At 45.2% G+C, this 17837-nt stretch overlaps 2 protein-coding genes across 2 annotated transcripts in view; one reads left to right on the top strand and one right to left on the bottom strand.

The window, feature by feature from the left end:
- Positions 1–587: 587 nt before the first annotated feature.
- Positions 588–17837, top strand: part of CLTRN (collectrin, amino acid transport regulator) — a 32318-nt gene continuing 15068 nt past the window's right edge. The window contains exons 1-3 of the mRNA XM_034999978.1: positions 588–684; positions 987–1045; positions 5090–5175. Coding sequence (XP_034855869.1) covers positions 627–684; positions 987–1045; positions 5090–5175 — 203 coding nt within the window. The 5' untranslated portion in view covers positions 588–626. The remainder of the gene's footprint in view (positions 685–986; positions 1046–5089; positions 5176–17837) is intronic.
- Positions 15963–17675, bottom strand: LOC118006992 (POM121-like protein 2). The gene has a single exon (XM_034999964.1). It carries the CDS (start codon positions 16941–16943, stop codon positions 16272–16274), a length of 672 nt encoding a protein of 223 aa, XP_034855855.1. The 5' UTR covers positions 16944–17675; the 3' UTR covers positions 15963–16271.

Below are 17837 nucleotides of genomic sequence, written 5' to 3'. Positions count from 1 at the left end.
ATTGGACAGCGCTGCTCTGTATCATTAACTCTGACTTGACACGACCACCAGAACTTAGGGCTGACCAAAATGATTCCCTTTGAGGTGGAAACTCTCCCCGGATGTTTACGGATGTTTATCTGTGGAGGTGAGAGTCAGGTGAGGCCATTCTTGGAAGGTCGTCTTTTGTTCACCAGGGAAAGAAAGGGGTGATGTTTGTTTTCCCAATTAAGATAGCTTATCTAGGAGTTGGCTATTTTAGCCCTGAAAAGATGGAAAGTTGAGGCTGAGGACACCGTCCAGAGAGGGCTCAGTTCTTTCCAAGGTGCACTTAGCTGGGTCACAACAGAAGGGGCGGGGGAGGATTCTGACTTGGAGTCAGCAGAGGAAACAGTCTCTGGAGGTACAGTTCAGAAAGGACAACTAATCTGTTTTCCCAACAGATTTTCGTAAATAACTGACAGGAGATGGGCTGCTTCTCTTTAAGTATTAACCCAAATAATGGGGTTTAATCATTAAACCTTCTAGGTGGGGGCTGGCTTGTTTCTCTGATATTCTAATCCGGGTCACAGAATGGCTAAGGCAGCTTTAAGTGGAGGGTGGATTTTTTTCCCCTCCGTTTGCCTTGTGTTTTGCACTCTGAAAGAATGTTGTGCCTGCTCTTTTTTCTGGTGACTGCTATTCATGCTGAACTGTGTCAACCAGGTATGTAGCCTTGAAACTTAAAAATAGGGTAACAGTTTTCTAAATGATTGACAAGTCTTTGACTGACTTCTCTATTTTTCTAAATCTGCAGACATGTTGTGGCTTGAAAGTTGAGACTGTGACTGTTTTAGGAGTTTGAAAGAAAAATTTAAACCATCTAAGGTGCTTGTAGTTAAACTTTCAGTTTTGGGGGCAGTTTAACTGAAGATCTGTGTTCTGTTGATTTGAGTTGATTAAATGTTTGGACTTCATGTTTTGGCAGATTTTTATCATCATATACTGCTCTTTTTTCTTTCTGGCAGATGCAGAAAATGCTTTTAAAGTAAGACTTAGTATCAGAACAGCTCTGGGAGATAAAGCAGTAAGTGGAGAATCTGCATGTTCATTTTTAATTTTGTTTGCTAATACTACTTTCTCTAGTAATGAGCCTCTGCCTCGTTATCTTAAACTCATATAGTTTAAGTCTAAAGACCTCAAATCTGATATTGTCTTAAAGTTAAAAAATAGTAAAATGGAAATTCTTAAAAAATGATTTTGCCTCAAGTCTTTAATCTGCAGTGTGTGCTAGAAAATCTGTGAATGTTTGTATTACACAAAACAATGTAGCAAACTCGAACATTTCAGTCAAGCACAATGGAGCCGCGGGGCCTGAGTCGGGTACTCATGTCTGGCTTGGGCTCTGCACCTCACTGTTGGTGGTCATTCGGATTTTGTCAGCCTTGGTTTTCTTGTCAGCTAAAAGATGGTATGGGTCCACCCACATCAGATTTTTCATAGCACGAGAAGTTTCTAGTTCTAATGTGAAGTTTCTTCAGTTCTTCTCAAATATCAAAGTAACAATGTGAAATATGTGCTTATGAAATTGAAGTTAAAAAATACTCATAAGGCTCGGGGTGCCTGGGTGGCTCAGTCGGTTAAGCGGCTGCCTTCGGCTCAGGTCATGATCCCGGGGTCCTGGGATGGAGCCCCACGTCCAGCTCCCTGCTCAGCAGAGAGCCTGCTTCTCCCTCTCCCTCTGCCTGCCACTCTGCCTACTTGTGCTCTCTCTCTCTCTGTCAAATAAATAAATAAAATCTTTAAAAAAAAATACTCATAAGGCTCATGTAGTTATAAGAACAGTACGGCCTGTCGAATTAATAAGGTGATTTGTGTAATTCTAGTTTTAGTATCCCTGTGTGGTCTGTGAAAATTTTCCCCAATAGAAGGCGATATTAAGATGCCTTGGGGTAGAAGCAATAAAAGAGTGCTAAGGAAACTTAAAGGTACGTATTCTGTTTGCAGACCAATCCACCAACGTATTATTTTATTTATTCAATGAGTAATGATCATTATAACACCCAGCATTTATTGAGAACTTAGTTTACTTTCCAGCGGGGACCCTTCTGAGCACTTTACTCACATCAGTTCGCGCAGCCCCGACAACAGCCCTTTGAGGGAGGTAGTACTGGCATTCCCATTCTCACTGGGTAAATGAGAAAACCGAGGTACAAAGAAATTAAGCAACCTGCTCAGGATCTCAGGTCAGCAAGTGACAGAGGTGAGATTTGAACCCAACAGTCTGACTGTAGAATCTATTCTCTCTACCAGTGTGTAGTTGCTCATCCCAGGGTCCTCTGAGGGCAGGCACCATGCTGGACCCTGGGGATGCAATGGCAGATAAATCAGGCTTGTCCCTGCTCTCATGGAGCTTATGATGTTGGGAGGATTGGTTGTCCATGAAACATTCAGTAAATGAAATGGAAATGTGCAGTCTTGACAAGTATTACAGGAAGGAGAAGTACATGGGGGCTTTGGCTTTGTTGGGAGCCTTAGTACTTGGCATTTGCTTTGAGGTCTAACATATGAGTGGAGGTGAACCAGAGGATAAAAGAAAAAGGGGCAGAGGGAACAGAACATGCAAAGGCTTATTACAGGAAGGAACTTGGTGAGAGTATGGGATGGAAGGAAGGCTGAGGTCTCTGCAACTGGAGCAGTGAGGTAGAGCATGGCATGTAATGAGTTTGGGCAGAAAGGAGAGGTCAGGCTGAAGAAGTTTGTGGACCATGTTAGGAAGTTTTGGGATTATCTTTAAAGCAAGTGAGAGCTTTCTGGAAGAGATGTTATGATAGAATTAATGCTTGGAAAACACTCTGGTCACAGTGTAGAAGGTAGATTGGGAGAAGACAAGAGTAGAAAGGAGAAGGGGAAGGAGGAGTCAAGGATGACGCTTTAGTTTCTAATTATGCAACTGAATGGATGATGACCCACTTATGAGTCAGGGAAGCAGGTACAGACAAGAAAATCATGGCTTTAATTTTGGACTTGTTGAGCCTGAGATATTATTGGACAGGCAAGGACAGGGTGAGCTTGTGATATGCATTCCTGGGTCATTTACCTTACGGTGATAATGGAAGCCTGGAGTAGATGACAGTCTGAGGGAGAAAGTACAGAATGACAAGAGGGAAAGGTCTAGCATAGAGCTTTGAGATGGTCTAAAACCTGAAGCCCTTACAGAAGAGGGTGAACCTACAAAGGGGACAAAATAGGCAGGAGGAAAACCAGAATGTGTATCACAAAAGGGAAGAGAATGCTTCAAGTTGAAGGAAGTGATCTGTTAACAGGCCAAGCAAGATGAGACTGAAAGCCACTTATTGTGTTGAGTCATGTGGAGGTCACTGGTAACTTTAGAGAGAGCCATCTATATGGAGTGGTGGGACCAGAAAGCAGATAGTGGAGGGAGTTGAGAATAAGTGGGTGGCAAACAGGTGAAGACACAAGTATGACAACTCCTTTGAGAATGCTGGCTGTGAAGGGCAGGAGAGAGACAGCAGTAGGTAGAGAAGAAGGATTGAGTACAGTGATTTGGTTTTGGTGTCGTTTTAATGGGAAGGCTTGAGCATGGCTAAAAGCCAGAGTCCAGTGTATGGAGGAGAGGGGAAACTGATATCCTTAGATTCTGAGAAGGGCAGAAGGGCAGTGTTCCTAATCCAGGTGGATGCAAGAGCCATTGACAGGAGGAGAAACACCACATCCGGCCTTTCGGGGGAGAATGCGGATAGCATGTATGTCTACAGAGGAAGTTTTTTGTTTGGTGTCAGGAGGATGGGGAAGTTTAAATTGATGACTTGAGGATGTATCTCTAAATTATGAGATAAGAACATCTAGTGAGGGGCACCTGGGTGGCTCAGTAAGTTAAGCGTTTGTCTTCGGCTCAGGTCGTGATCCTGGGGTCCTGGGATGGAGCCCCACGTCGGGCTCCCTGCTCAGCAGGGAGTCTGCTTCTTCCTCTCCCTCTGCCCATCCCCCTGCTCATGCTCCCTCTCTTTCTCTCTCAATAAATAAATAAAATCTTTAAAAAAAAAAGAGCATCTAGTGAGTATGAGGTGTAAGGGAAAGCTTTGAGTTTGGTGGAGGCGGGGAGCTGAAAGAGGTTTGAAATAGCCATTGTGAACCATGAGAGAGCGAAAACTGATGGAGACCTAAGGGATTCCTGGGCAATTTGGGAGTAGGTCATCATGAACTTAGAGTTAAACCCTGTTATGTGACTTTCTCCAGTTATACTTGATTACTCACCTAAAATACGTGGTCAGCCACATTAGTTTGCTAGGGCTACTGTGACAAAGTACTGTGAACCGGGTGGCTTAAACAATAGAAATTTATTTTCTCTTAGTTCTGGAGGCTAGCAGTCCACGATCAGGGTATCAACAGGGTTGGTTCCTTCTGAGGTCTGTGAAGGAAAGATCTAGTCTAGGCGTCTCTCTTTGGCTTATAGATGACTATCTTCTCTCTGTATCTTCACATTGTCTTCCCTCTATATGTGGCTGTGTCCAAATTTCCTCTTCTTGCAAGGACACCAGTCCATATTGGATTAGGTCTACCCTAATGACTTCATTTAAGCTTAATCACCTTTGTAAATACACTATCTCCAAATACGGTTTCATTCTAGGACTTCAACATATAAATGGGCGGGGGGGGGGCACAGTTAAATCCATAATATGCACACACACTCAAGTTTCCAGCTAAGAAAATGGAAAGAAAAATTGTACCTATGTTAGTAAAGGAAAGGAAGCTGAGACAGGTAGTCAGTTAATGAGGGAAGAGAGTAAAGGAGGAAGGGAACCAACTGTATATGTTCAGGATACGATGTCCAAATGCCCTATTTGTTGACTGGCTACTGATACTGCAGATTGTGAAGAAGATAATGCAATGGAAAGTACGCCACACTTGGAATGACAGAATGTCCAAGAAAGCCCATCCTGAACATTATCGCGACATGATTTATCTTGGTCTTTGGTATTTAGTGTATGAGAAAGATGAGGGAGAGAGGCAGGCCCTGATTAACACCACCACTGTGGTCACAATTAGATTCCAATGGACCATTTTTTATCCTATGCCTCTTACATTTCCTGTTTTACTTCTCTTTTAGTATGCCTGGGATACAAATGAGGAATATCTTTTCAAAGCAATGGTGGCTTTCTCCATGAGAAAAGTTCCCAACAGAGAAACAACAGAGTAAGTAAATAGTAAAAAATTTTAATTGATTATTTGCAGTGTTATTTGAGGCATGCATTAATTAAAAAATCTATCTTGAAAATAATTAACCAAATTTTTAAAAAGGATCCACATTGTAACATTTAAAAAAACTTTTGTAATCTAGCTCACCTTGCAGTTTGTATCATGTTCCAACAATGATCTTTGTTCAATAGGTACTATGATGATAAAAATTTTTAGATGTAGTCATGTGTCATAAGCTTGTTCTACATTCCTATTGTATACATATAGTTTCTCCTACAGGTAGGTAGGTATGTAGGTAGGTAGGTAGGTAGGTAGGTAGAAAGAAAGAAAGAAAAAGAAAGAAAGAGAGAAAGAAAGAAAGAAAGAAAGAAAGAAAGAAAGAAAGAAAGAAAGAAAGAAAGAAAGAAAGAAAAGAAAAAAGAAAAAAGAATTCTGCTCTCATTGTATAAGTTTGCTAGGGCTGCAGTAACAAAATAACACACGCTGGGTGGCTTAAATAGCAGACACCTATTTCTCACAGTTCTGGAGGCTGCGAGGCCAAGATCAAGGTGCTGGCAAGGTAGGTTTCATTCTGAGGCTTTTTCTCTTGCCTTGCAGATACCACGAGAACTATGTTCTCACATGACCTCTTCTTTCTTGAGGGGGCATGGAGGAAAGAGAGAGAGCAAGCTTTTTGGTGTCTCTTCTAATGAGGACACTAATCCCATCAGGGCTCTACCCTTATGATGACATTTAACTGTAATTATCTCCTCATTGGCCCTATCTCCAAATACAGTCACATGACGGGGAGGGGTTAGGGAGGTCTTCAGCATAGGAATTTGGGGGAAGGGGAGCAAATCAGTCCACAGCACTCATTTTGGAAATATACGTATATAGGTTCATCCCACTGTTGGCGTCTCTCATAGCACCGTGGTTATTTTCTTAGAAGCTTTGGTACAACTTTTCACAGTTTTATACTTTTTTCTATTCTCCCAGAGAAATCATCTCTATTTGTAATGTATCCTTCTATCTCTATTTGTGATTCTGGTGCCACTCCTGGTTTCTGTCTCTTCCCTCCCTCCTTCTTCCCCTTGAGAGGAGAAATGACTGACCTGATTGGTGAGCTGGAAGGAGAAGCTCTCTGTGGGTTTCCTTCTCTTCAGGAGCTGGCCTGCCCTCAGACAGCAGGCATTTTTCTCTGCTACTCTCTACACTGAGTACAGAATCAGGCCCTGCATGGGCAGGCCCTTACAACTGTACGGCTGGACATGCTATTTACAGATGAGGACTGGTTCTGTTGGTAGGTGCCATAGCATATAGGGTGTAAGTATCTTGCATATTACTCCAGCATGTGCGGTAGATGCCCCAGTTCAGCTCTACCTGGGACACTATCAATGAATTGATTTCCTTTCAGGATTTTTGTAATTAGGAAGAAAACTTACCTGCTGATTAATGTTGTATCTTCCTACCTGGCCTTTTATTTTGGTGTCCTATCTGCTCATTCTTTTGTCTTAATTCTGTAGGGAATCAGAACCTGACAAAGAGGATCACTATTTATTGACCTCCCTCAGACCCACAATATATGATGCATGGGCTGTGAATATAAAGAATGAAACAGAAGAGTGGCATTTGGGGAAGCAAAATAAACATAGGATATATGGTGTATGTGTGTGTGTGTACACACATATATATATATTTAAAAATAGGTAATATATTCACATGATTCAAAAAATTAAAAGAAGGAGGTACATAGTAAAACAAAATTATATCCAAAGTGAACTCTATTCCTGTTTTACAGAGTTTTAGAAAAAAATATATTTGTGCTTATCATATGCCTTACGCTGCACATTCTTTCCACAACTATTTATTATAACTTTTCTCAAAAAAATTCGGTGATTGCTTTGCAAAAAATTGAAAAGGAAATATATAAGAAAAAAGCCCCCTTGTCATCTTACAATACAACCCCCTACCCACTCTTTATCTTCTACTCTTCTTTTCCCAGATTTTACACATGGCAGTGTTCATCGTACTATTTCTTCCTCTGGGTGCCTGCATTAAACCTTGTAAATGACTATGTTAAATCGGATGTTTCTATTCTTAGGAAAAGTTAATTTAAATATGTAACATTTTAGATGAATTTTGAGGAATTCATGTTTGAGGTTTTTTTTAACTTGAGGCATTGTATAAGTCTGTGAATATCTGATCTTGTTTACTTGCAGACATGTTTCACTTGCACAAGATATAGAGAAGGCTTTGTTGCCAATGCCTGTTGAAAAAGTCAGAAAGTGCAAAACTCCATCAAGGGTCAACAGACGTTTCTGTAAAGCTACAGGCAGTACGAGTACCAGCAGTACTGCCGTCAGGGCTGAGTGATGAGGGCTGCCTCATGAATCGGCATGTGTTTAGGATGCAATTCAATTGCTGAGCCCCATTCTCCATACGCTGCCATAAAGAAGGCTGCATCCTTACATGAACAGGCTTCCCCCGTGGGAAAGGGCACCACAGAATGCAAGATGGGATTGAAAACGACTTTGCAGAGAGGCTGCCGCTCTCCAGCAGGTGGGTGGATGGAAGACGCCGGGGGCTTGGCAGCTGGCTCCGGTCTTAACTCTTCTGCCTTAGAAAGGCCTTCTGGTGCCAGTGAGGGACAAAATAAATTCTGCATGGTAGCGGCTGTGGGATGGATCACATCCCCTCAAAATGCGTATGTTCAAGTCCTAAGCCCTAGTAGCTCAGCACGTGATTGAATTTGGAGATAGGGTCCTTTAAGAGGTAATGAATGTACGATGAGGTCATAGAGGTGGGCTATCACCCAATAGGAATGGTGCCCTTACAAGAAGAAGAGATGAGGACACAGATGTGCACAGAGGAAAGCCCAGGTAAGACAGGAGACGACAGCCATCCACAAGCCAAAGAAAGAAGCCTCAGAAGAAATCAACCCTGACCACACCCTGATCTTGGGCTTCTAGCCACCGGAAATGTGAGAAAATACATCTCCGTTGTTTAAGCCACCTGGTCTGTAGAGTTTGTTACAGCAGCCCTAGCGGACTAACCCAGCGGCAAGTATCCATTTCCAGGACGGCTTCAGGGATCCAGATCTGGAACATCACTGTTTATTTCCTTCTTTCTCCTCATGGCTGATTTTACGGCTATTGCAGAAAACGTGAAGATCCTGAGACGTACAGAATTGAAAAATGTAAAAAGGAACTCACTAAGGATAATCAAGTCATAATCAGAATAATGAAGACTCTCGTTTTCATTCCACCTTCTACCCCGTCCTTACTACCATCTCTCGTACATCGGGCTTGACCGCCTCCAGTGATACAGAGCTCAGGATCTCCTGACGATGCTTTTGCATACTTGGCAACCTTCGGTTGGCAGATCCTTGATCCAGTACAACCTTGACTGGCTATGCAGGAGGATGTTGATCCTAGTGAGAGGTCCTGGCTGCATCCACACAGGACCGATGGGGCAGCTGAACTGGTCCAGTCACCCTCACCTAGCAGGCAGTGGGAGAGACAGCTAGAGGGTCAGAGACGCAAGGGGTGTGGGCCCGCAGAGAGGACTGTGGCATTTCCACTCCCTTCCCCATAGGACAGGACCGGGTGGGAACGAGGTCCAGCCCGTCTGCACACGCAGCCAGGCGGGGTACTGACAACTGGGCCCATTCGGATGAGTTGCTGCCCACGCCACACTAGCGATTATGTGCTTGGAGTGATACCTTTGCTTGCGTCCCCATCTACCTCAAGTCAGGCCCGAGAACTGCTCACAGAGCGTGGAGTTGTCCATAGAGGAGAGACTGGCCTATTATTTCCTGGTCGGATGCTCCCCAACATGCACGATGGTGAAGCCAATCACCATGGAACAGAAACTGGGGCCTGCCTTGTAGCCGGAGAAGTCTAAAGGTGGAAGGCTGATTCAAGCTCCAGTGATTGGGTGAGAGAGGACAGCTTTGCAAGCAGCCTGCCCTCCAGTGTATCCTTGGGACCAAGCGGAGGCTGCTGGAGGGAGGTGGATGGAGTCCCTGCCTTTGGGGCTGAGAACCACCTGCAGGGCCAAGAGGAGGCAGGGGAGTGAAGCTGGAAGTGCCCCACTGGAGGCCGAGTAGAGGGTAGGATGGAGGATGTTGGTCAGAGCGCATCGCCCACGTCAGGGAGGATGCAGTGCAGAGGTGCCCAGACAGGTCTGCAGAGGCCCCACAAGACAGTCTGCATGGAGAACCTGAGGACGCCCACCACAGCGGAGCAGAGGACCCCGGACGGTGGAACAGCCTGGGGGATCCACAGAGAACCCTGGCTTAGGAAAGAGAACTTGGCTGTTTCCTTCTTTAGATGCCCACAGCCCTCTCCCATCTTCCTTTCCATCCCTAAAGGAGCGAGAATGAAGTGGGGAGGGGGGACGGAAGGGGAGACATGGAGCGGGGAGTGTGCACGGAGAGTACGTCAGTGGAGAGTACATCCCTGCTGGAGGGAGAGCAGCTGTGTGTCAGAGGCAGGAAGACAGTTTTGATCCGAGTTTTGATTCGACTGCCCTGAACTCTTTCATAAGTACAAGTGACTGGAAAGCTACACCATTTGCTTGAGACGCTGTCAAGGACTGAAGCAGAAAGAACTGATAGAGCAGCCCAAGGCAAAGGTGTGAGAAACAGAAACCTCTTTGTGCATTGCGGTCTACTGAGGCCAGCCTGTTGACCTGCATGGCTACGGCTCAATCCATAGCATTGAAGAACCTCTACTGAAGCCGCCTGCGTGCTCGGCCCTGAGATTAGGATGATGGATAAAACCAGGTCTCACAGGGCATAGCGCCCACACCGAGGAGGCTGGGCCTGGGAGAAATGATAGGAAGGTAGACTAAATGTGACCAAAACAAGACAATTCTTTTGAAGGCCTTACTCAAATCCTGATATCAAGTGGTTTTCTTGGTACTTCCTGGATTTCCTTAAAAGCAGAATGGAAGATGTATGGAAAAAGTTTCAATGGTAGAAAATTCTGGTTTCATCAGGTCAGGTTATGTGAAGATTTCTTGTGAATTTGAAGAAGATGCCAACTAGGTGTTTTCACGTTATTACAATAAGGTGTAGGCCAGGTTTAATAAAATAGTTTCAGAGAAACTTTTAAATGTTGAAGGTAGTTTCTAGGGAAATGTAATCTAAGGTTAAATCCTAGTCTACTTCCCAAGTAAGTTGGGAAATGTACCTGCCTAGTTTGCTCAAGTGTTGGCTTTTAGGGTAATTTATCACTTTTAGCAAGAGAGGGAGTTTAACCCAGGCATGGCATTTTCTTTCTGAATTCCATGGTATAGGGCATGGAATGGATTTCCTCCTCTGCCTAATTATTCAAGGATAAGTCTTGTGATCTAAAAGGAACAACGTGCTGTTGTATCCACAGTAAGGGGATTAATGGTCTTGTGCTTGTAAAACAGCATCCCAGCTCCTATTTAGTCCTTTGATTTCCAGAAACAAGAGCCTGATTCTTACCACCCCTTGGATGCAGTTGGCCCTGTCTGGCGCCATTGATGAGAAATGGCAGTGGAGCCAAATCGTAGAGGATTAATATAAAACCAGGGCTTTCCACACTGGAGGAAAGGGAATAGACATTTTTACCTTTTCAGGGATTTGCTTGAGAAGCCATTTGATATGTATAAATATTAGTACTTTGTAAAAGAGTTGGACAAAATGATTATTGAAGTGAATTTCAATAATTCCATCAGACCACCAATATTTACAATCTTGAAAATGTAGGATTTCTATTTAGTTGTGCTCCTGGCATTTGTTTATTTACTTAGTTTTTTAAATTGAAGTATAACTGACCTACACATTCGATTAGTTTCAGGTGGACAACATAAGGAAATGATATTTGTATAGACTGCAAAATGATCCCCACAAGAAGTCTAGTTACCATCTGTCACTATATGTAGTTTTAGAATTTTTGTTCTTATGATGAGAACTTTTAAGGTTTAAGCATTTCAGTTTACTGAATACATCAAAAGAAACTTGACATAGACAAGTGTAGCCCAGTAACTGCTTGTTGTTTAAGTTTTCATTCTGTGTAAATGTTAGATGACATTCGGTGTGGTCACATTTGGAAGAAAGACCAGGGAGAAGTCACACTAGTTGTACATAACCCAAGAATGGGAAGAATTTATACCCTTTCGTTGCTACGTAAATTATGACTGGTCTATAGGATCAGGCTTCATGTTACTTCCGTTTTAGTACCAACTTCCCTCACACTGACACTTCCTCTGGGCTACCCCTATCTGCACTGTATTTGGGAGCGCTCTTCTGCTAGAGAGCTCGGGTATTACTGTGTTGTCTGAATAGCTGTAGTTGAGTAAACAATGTTTTGGGGAAGAAATCTCCCTCCTTTCATTCCCCCCTTTCTTGTTTGGTGTTAGCCCAATCTACTTTCTCAGTTTGTCACTCTTGGAATATCATAGAAACAATGGAGTTCATTTCTCCATTCCATTAATCCATCCATCCATGCATCCACGCATCCATCCATCCATCCATCCATCCATTTCATAGCCCCTCCCTGAGTGTCCACACAGGCCACACTGCAGGAATGCAGGGGCTCACAGTGCAGCACAGGCTTGGTCCTTGCCCCATGTCATGTCCCAGGGCCCAGAGAAGGCTTGTGTTGCAGATAAACTAAGTATTTTTGATAGTCTCCCAGGTGACTCTGCAGCTGATAAAATTAAAAAGGGTGTTCTTTGCTTGGAGACAATGAAGTTCATATCAGGGCAAGGATTAGAGACCCTCGTGACAAGGACTGTGGACAAACCACATGAAATCTAGAAGCCTTTTGCCCTCCCGACTGTGCTGGGTCTATTCACAGATGGGGTATGGAATCCTGTGAGCCAATTCAGGCATCTCAGGAATTACTGGCCTCTACTTTGGTTTTTAATCTTCTGGTTGGCTCAAGACACTGTGACCTTGGTGTTCAAGGGTCTTAGCACTACACTCCTGCACTTAGGGGAAGCGTCATGGGCTCTAAAAGCCCTTGCAGTAGGAACTCTTTTCCTCACCATCCCTAACCATGTTGGCTCATCTATGCTAGTTCTTAGTACACTTTTGTGAGTGAGTGAAGCATGCTTACCATCCAGGTTCTTAAACCAAGGGCACAAGGCAACAGTGCCCACCCACCCGTTTCTCCCTCTTCCACCACAGTGGAGACTCTCCTGCTGGATCTAGTGTCAGTCGCCATAGCAGAAGGAGCTCTGGACTGCCTGGGTTCTAGCTCTTGTTGGTCCTCAGTTTCTCACTCTTGGGGGAACCAAGACATCATGGTTCATTTCTCAGAGCATCATCCAAACAAGGAGGAAGCGCCAGCCCATGAGTTTCTCTGTCTTCTTCTACAGCCTTTGCCTTACAGCTGTCTCCAGAAGCAGGCTGTGCTCTCCGCTGGCCTTTCCCACAACCTCGTTCCTTTAGGAAGTGGGCTTACTCATTACTACTTCAACTGCCTGTATCTGAACAAAATATAAACACTTCTCAGTCATTGTATTTCTATGGTTGGTCTTTGTTGAGCGGAAGGTTACTTTTTGTTTTCTAAAAATCCTAGACTTCTTTTACCGGAGGAACTAGTATGTCGGGAGGATACTTAATATTCTCTAGTTGAAGACCCTCAGCAGTGAATATTACTCCCCCCTTTCCCTCTATGAATCTTGGAGGGGTGATGGAAATAGTGCTTCATAGGACACTAGTACAGTGGGAGGCTCCCTGATAAATCCTTGATACATTTGAACACATGTAATTTCCAAAAATTTTACGTAATTATTAAGACCACCGTTAGGCTGATGGATGCCAGTATCTTCATTTGAATATGACTCTTATTTTCAGAGTACATTTGTATGCTATCTCTTCATCAAGGAAGCCAGTAAAACTATTATTAATCCATTGCCTTGTTTTATTCTTGTAGCTCATATTACTGTACAAAGGCTACTTTAAAACCACCTGCTTTGCTCCTGTAGTTGTATGTATTTAATTAGAAAAACTACAGATATATTTACAAAGACTTGCAGAGATAATATAGAGAGATCCTGTGTACCAACGGTCCTCAACCTTGAGGGACTTCTTCCCTCCACTGCTCCTGAGGATATTTCGAACTGTCTGGAGGTACTCTGGGATTACAATTGGACGTGCTACTGGCCTCGAGCGTGTAGAGGCTGGGGATGTGGTACACATCCTACAAAAGAATAGCCTCCCACAAGCAAGACTTACCCAGTCTAAAATGTTAATAGTGCTGAGTTTGAGAAACTGCTCTAGACTCTTCACTCATTTCCCTAATGCTATTATTTTAAATAACCATGATAGATATATCAAAATTAAGGAACTATCATTATTTCAATATTATTAAACTAATGGAATTTTTCAGACCTACTTCGCTTTTTTCTAATGTCCTTCTTCTGTTCCAGAACCTATGCCTCCTCGGTGATCACCCCAGCGATAGAGACAGTTTCTCCATCTTCCTTTGGTTTTCATGAACTTGGTCTGCCTTGGTTTTCAGGACCTTGACACTTTGGAGGAGGTTTATACGTGTTTCTTATGTGGGTACGGTTCTGACCCCATCCAGGTAGCATATGGAAATGTGTGTTTTGGACTACATCTATGCCTGGGGAGTGTTGTGGCATTTAGACGGCAAGGCTGAGAGATAATCAACATGGTGCTAAGCTCAGGACAGTCCCATGTAATTAGGAATCTCCTACTCAAAATACCACCAGCACCCTCGTGGACACACTAGATCTCAAGCCCTTTCTAGCAACTCATGTAGAGTGAAATGCCTTGTCTCAAGTCTAGCAAATGGCAGGTAGTAAACTTCAAAACACACACTTGATTTCTAGAGGTTCAGTCCAGGACATTTTGTATCTAACAGTAACTGTCAACATTGAAAATGTTTCAGCAACAATTTGAATCTTCTAGAAATCTTTATATCTAGGTAGATAAAATATTTTCAATCTCTTTGCCGAGGTGCTACATGAAAGCATGAGTTGCCACCAATGGAAACCCCGAGTAAAGAACTTGAATTCGTAGTAAAGGATGGTGTAGTTCCACAGTGATGGGGACACAGGGAAGTACGTGGGGTCACGGTTGTGTTGGTGGACTTGTATGTGTCCTTCCTCCTCCTTTATTTTTCCTTATAGCACTTCTCCACACCTCCTAGTGTGTCCATTTATTTAGTTGTTTATCTTCTCTCTGCACCCCCTTACAAAGCAAGCTCCATGGGAGAAGAGACTTTGCTTTGTTTATTCTCTGACTCTCTAAAGGGGGATGCCGTGAAATTCATGTTTGAACAGGATTTAAAGAGGCTTTAGATGGAAAGAACAATGCAGGCAAAGCGTCCAGATGACCTCTTACCCGGTTCCTGGCTTCCCCATTAATCCAGCAATATTACTTTGCATTTGTTTAAATTCTGTAAATGGCATGTGCCACACATAATATACCACTCCCCATCTCTTCCACTCAGCAGTGTATTTTGAGATGTAGCCTGTCGTTAAAAATATGGAGTTCAGTGATTTCCAACTGGGGGTGATGTTTGTCCCTCTGGAGATACTTGGCAATGTCTGGAGATGCATCTGACTGTCACCGCTGGAGCTGGTCCCATTGATATCCGGGCGATAGAGGCCTGGTGTGCCGTTCAACATCCTGCAATGCACAGAATTACGTGGCCCAGTAGCCCACGAGTGGAGAATCCTTGGGCTCCTTCTTTCCTTCAGTTTGTGGAACAGTATTCCCGTGATAGCACATAGCACGTTTGCTTTATCCATCCCCCTGCGGGTGGGCATTTAGGTTGTTCCAGTTCTCTGCTCTGACGGAGTGCTGGGAACAACATCCTCACCTCTCTGTGTGTGGGGGGGTGTGTTTGGGGTGTGTGTGTGTGACGTGTGGTGTATGTGCTGTGTGTGGTGTGTTGTGTTTGGTGTGTTGTGTGTGTTTGGTGTGTTTGTGTATGGTGTGTAGTGTGTGTGGCGTATGTGGTCTGTGTGTTGTGTGTGTGGGGGGGTGTATTTGGTGTGTGGTGTATGCAGTGTGTGTGTGTGTGGAAGAGCGTTTCTCATAGTCACACTCTGCTCTAGGAAACACTTCCAAGTCCTGCTGCAGATTCACACCCAGAGCACTGCCTGGGGTTCCAATTCTCAGCATCTTTACCAGCATTTCATAGTTTTTAGCATTTTCATTTTGCCAACCTGAGAAGCTTGAAAGAGTAGCTTATTTTTAAAAAAATTTACATTTTCTCTTGATTAATAGGGCCAAACTATTTGAATCATTCACACTCCACAGCATTCTTCAATCCTGGGGAAAATGATTTTGCCAAACATGTACTACTTCAGTTTATTCATCTCTGTATCTTTGCTGTGTTTTAAAATCTTAAAAAAAAAAAAAGCGTATTTTGGGAGACCAAGCTTGACTGTTTCTGCCAGTAGAGGTCATTGTCCCTCAGTGGTTGTCCACCAGTGTGGTGCTTTGTTTTTTTGGGGGGAGTGCTTCCTGCCCCCTCCCTCCCCCACTCCACCCCCTCCAAGTCCCTCTGGAATATATGGCAATGTTTGGAAATATTTTTGTACTTTTACAAAGTGAGTATGCTGCTGGCCCCTAGAGGATAGAGGCCAGGGATTCTGCTAAAACCCTACAATGCAGAGGACAGCACCCAACGAACAACAAAGAATTATCTGGCCCCAAATGTTTACTGTGCTAGGGTAGAGAATCCTTGGTGTCGACGAAATCCTAATATATGTACCTTTGCAAGAAAGACAAAGACACTCTGTATGATAATGAAGTTGTTTATTATTTTAAAAATAAGAACACCGTTTTCCTCTAGAAACTGGGAATATAGGGGAGAAGCATGCCTTCCTGCTAAGAGTGTTTCCAGGGAAAAGGCAGGAGGAGTGGGTGGGCAGGAGGAAGGCAGAGGTTTTGAAAGCAACGGTGTTTCTTCAGTGTGGACTCTGCAGGGTCAGGGGAGGTGGGTCTGGGTGCTTGGAGGGGCTGCCTGCTGGGGTGGTGCGGGCTGACTGGTGGGGTCAGTCACTCATGCAGGGGCAGAGCAGGGGTCAGCAGGGTAAAAGAACTGTGGCTTTGAGTCTCAGGAGGTGGTGGGGGCAGGGCCCTGGCTGAGGATTCAAGGGGGACCCCAGGCTGCAGGAGGGCCCAGGCCCTGGGGAGTGCTGATCATCAGCTCCTCAGTCGAGGCCCGGGGACTCTGCGGTGGCCTGGTGGTGCCCTGGCAGCAGGTCAGGCCCGGGGTGGGCGTCCGCTCCGTCACCAGGATGCCAGGATGCCAGGAGCAGAGGCCCCTTCTCAGAGGCCCAGGCCTGGGCACAAAGGAAGGGACCACTCCGTCTTTGCACACAGGCTTGAAGGCAGATGGCCCGGCCCCTGGGCTCGGCCTCCTTCTCTTGGCGTGGGGGGCTTCAAACTGGAGAGGTCTGTGGATCCTCTTCTTTCCTTTCTGGCACGGGCTCCGAGCCCTCAGCCGGGTCTCCTTGGCACAGGAGTCCGGCTGCTCCTGGATGGGTGGGCCCCTGCTGAAGCTCCCACTGCGCTCGGCAGGAGTGATGTTGATGGTCCGCATGTTCCAGATGTTTCGGAGGTTCTGGGCTTTCCAAAGCCACTGCTTCACGAAACTCTCGCGGTTGCTAGAGAAATCCAACCCCAGGAAGGTGTGGAGGGGTGACTTGCCGTGACAGCGCCTCCAGGCCTTGGGGACTATCGCCCTCTGGACTCTGGGCTGGTCCAGGTGGGGCGGCAGGGTGGGGTGGGGCGGGCGCCGGATCCAGCGCTCCCGGTGCATGGAGATGACTTGGCTCTGAATCGGGCCCAGGGGGGGTGGGCCGGCCTGGGCCGCAGGGACCGGCACCTCCAAGCGGGGCGTGGCAGCGCGGCCTCGGCTGTGCCCAGGTATCTGCCCACGTATCTGCTCAGGTAGCTGCCCATGTTCGCGGTGCGGCGGGGTCGGGGCCTCCGACGAGGAAACCCGGCTTCCACAAGTGCCCCGAGAGTCTGCGGACGCGGAACTCGCAGGGCTAGAGCGACCATTGGTATCAGGGCGCCAGGGCGGCACGTGGGGTCTCGCGTGGGGAACCTCTGGACACGGGTCCGGCACGAGCCAGGCCAGGGCCCCGCGGACGTGGCGACTGCCCCGGGCGCCTGCCGCTACTGAGGACAGGGGAACCTCCAGCTCCCACTGCAGGTCCCAGGCGCTTGGCTTCTAGGCAGAGGGGCCTCGAGGGCTTCGGCTTTTGTACCTGACACTGAAAGGGAGAAAATGTAGGCATTTCGATCAGGTCCTGAAAATTACAGAAAACCGATGGAATGACACTCTCCTTCATTACTGTATAAATGAACATAACGCGCTTGGATGCTCTTTCAAAGGAAGAGGAATCTACGTTTATTAGTAAAGGGGATGTGTGCTTCCATCTTCCAGAATGGTTGCTAATGTCCCTTTTTGCAATTGTGCTCTTAAGAAAATGGTGAATGCCATTCATGATTTATGCTTTAGCCCTGACAACGTTGAGTTATGTGGACTCTCCTATAATTTTCAACCTTTATATCTTTCATACATTCATATATAATTGTCTCCAATCTGAACACTAATGTCATTTCTTTCCTGTCATATCTACTGGTAATGTATGTATACAGAGTGGTGTGGCACAGTCCCAATTGACATTTGGAAAGCAGGTAATTG

The sequence above is a fragment of the Mirounga leonina genome, unplaced genomic scaffold (assembly GCF_011800145.1).
Source record: "Mirounga leonina isolate KUSES-001 unplaced genomic scaffold, KU_Mleo_1.0 Mir_101595, whole genome shotgun sequence".
NCBI classification, from domain to species: Eukaryota; Metazoa; Chordata; class Mammalia; order Carnivora; family Phocidae; genus Mirounga; species Mirounga leonina.
The sequence above is the reverse complement of the archived record's forward strand: the minus strand, read 5'-3'. Positions and strand labels throughout refer to the sequence as shown.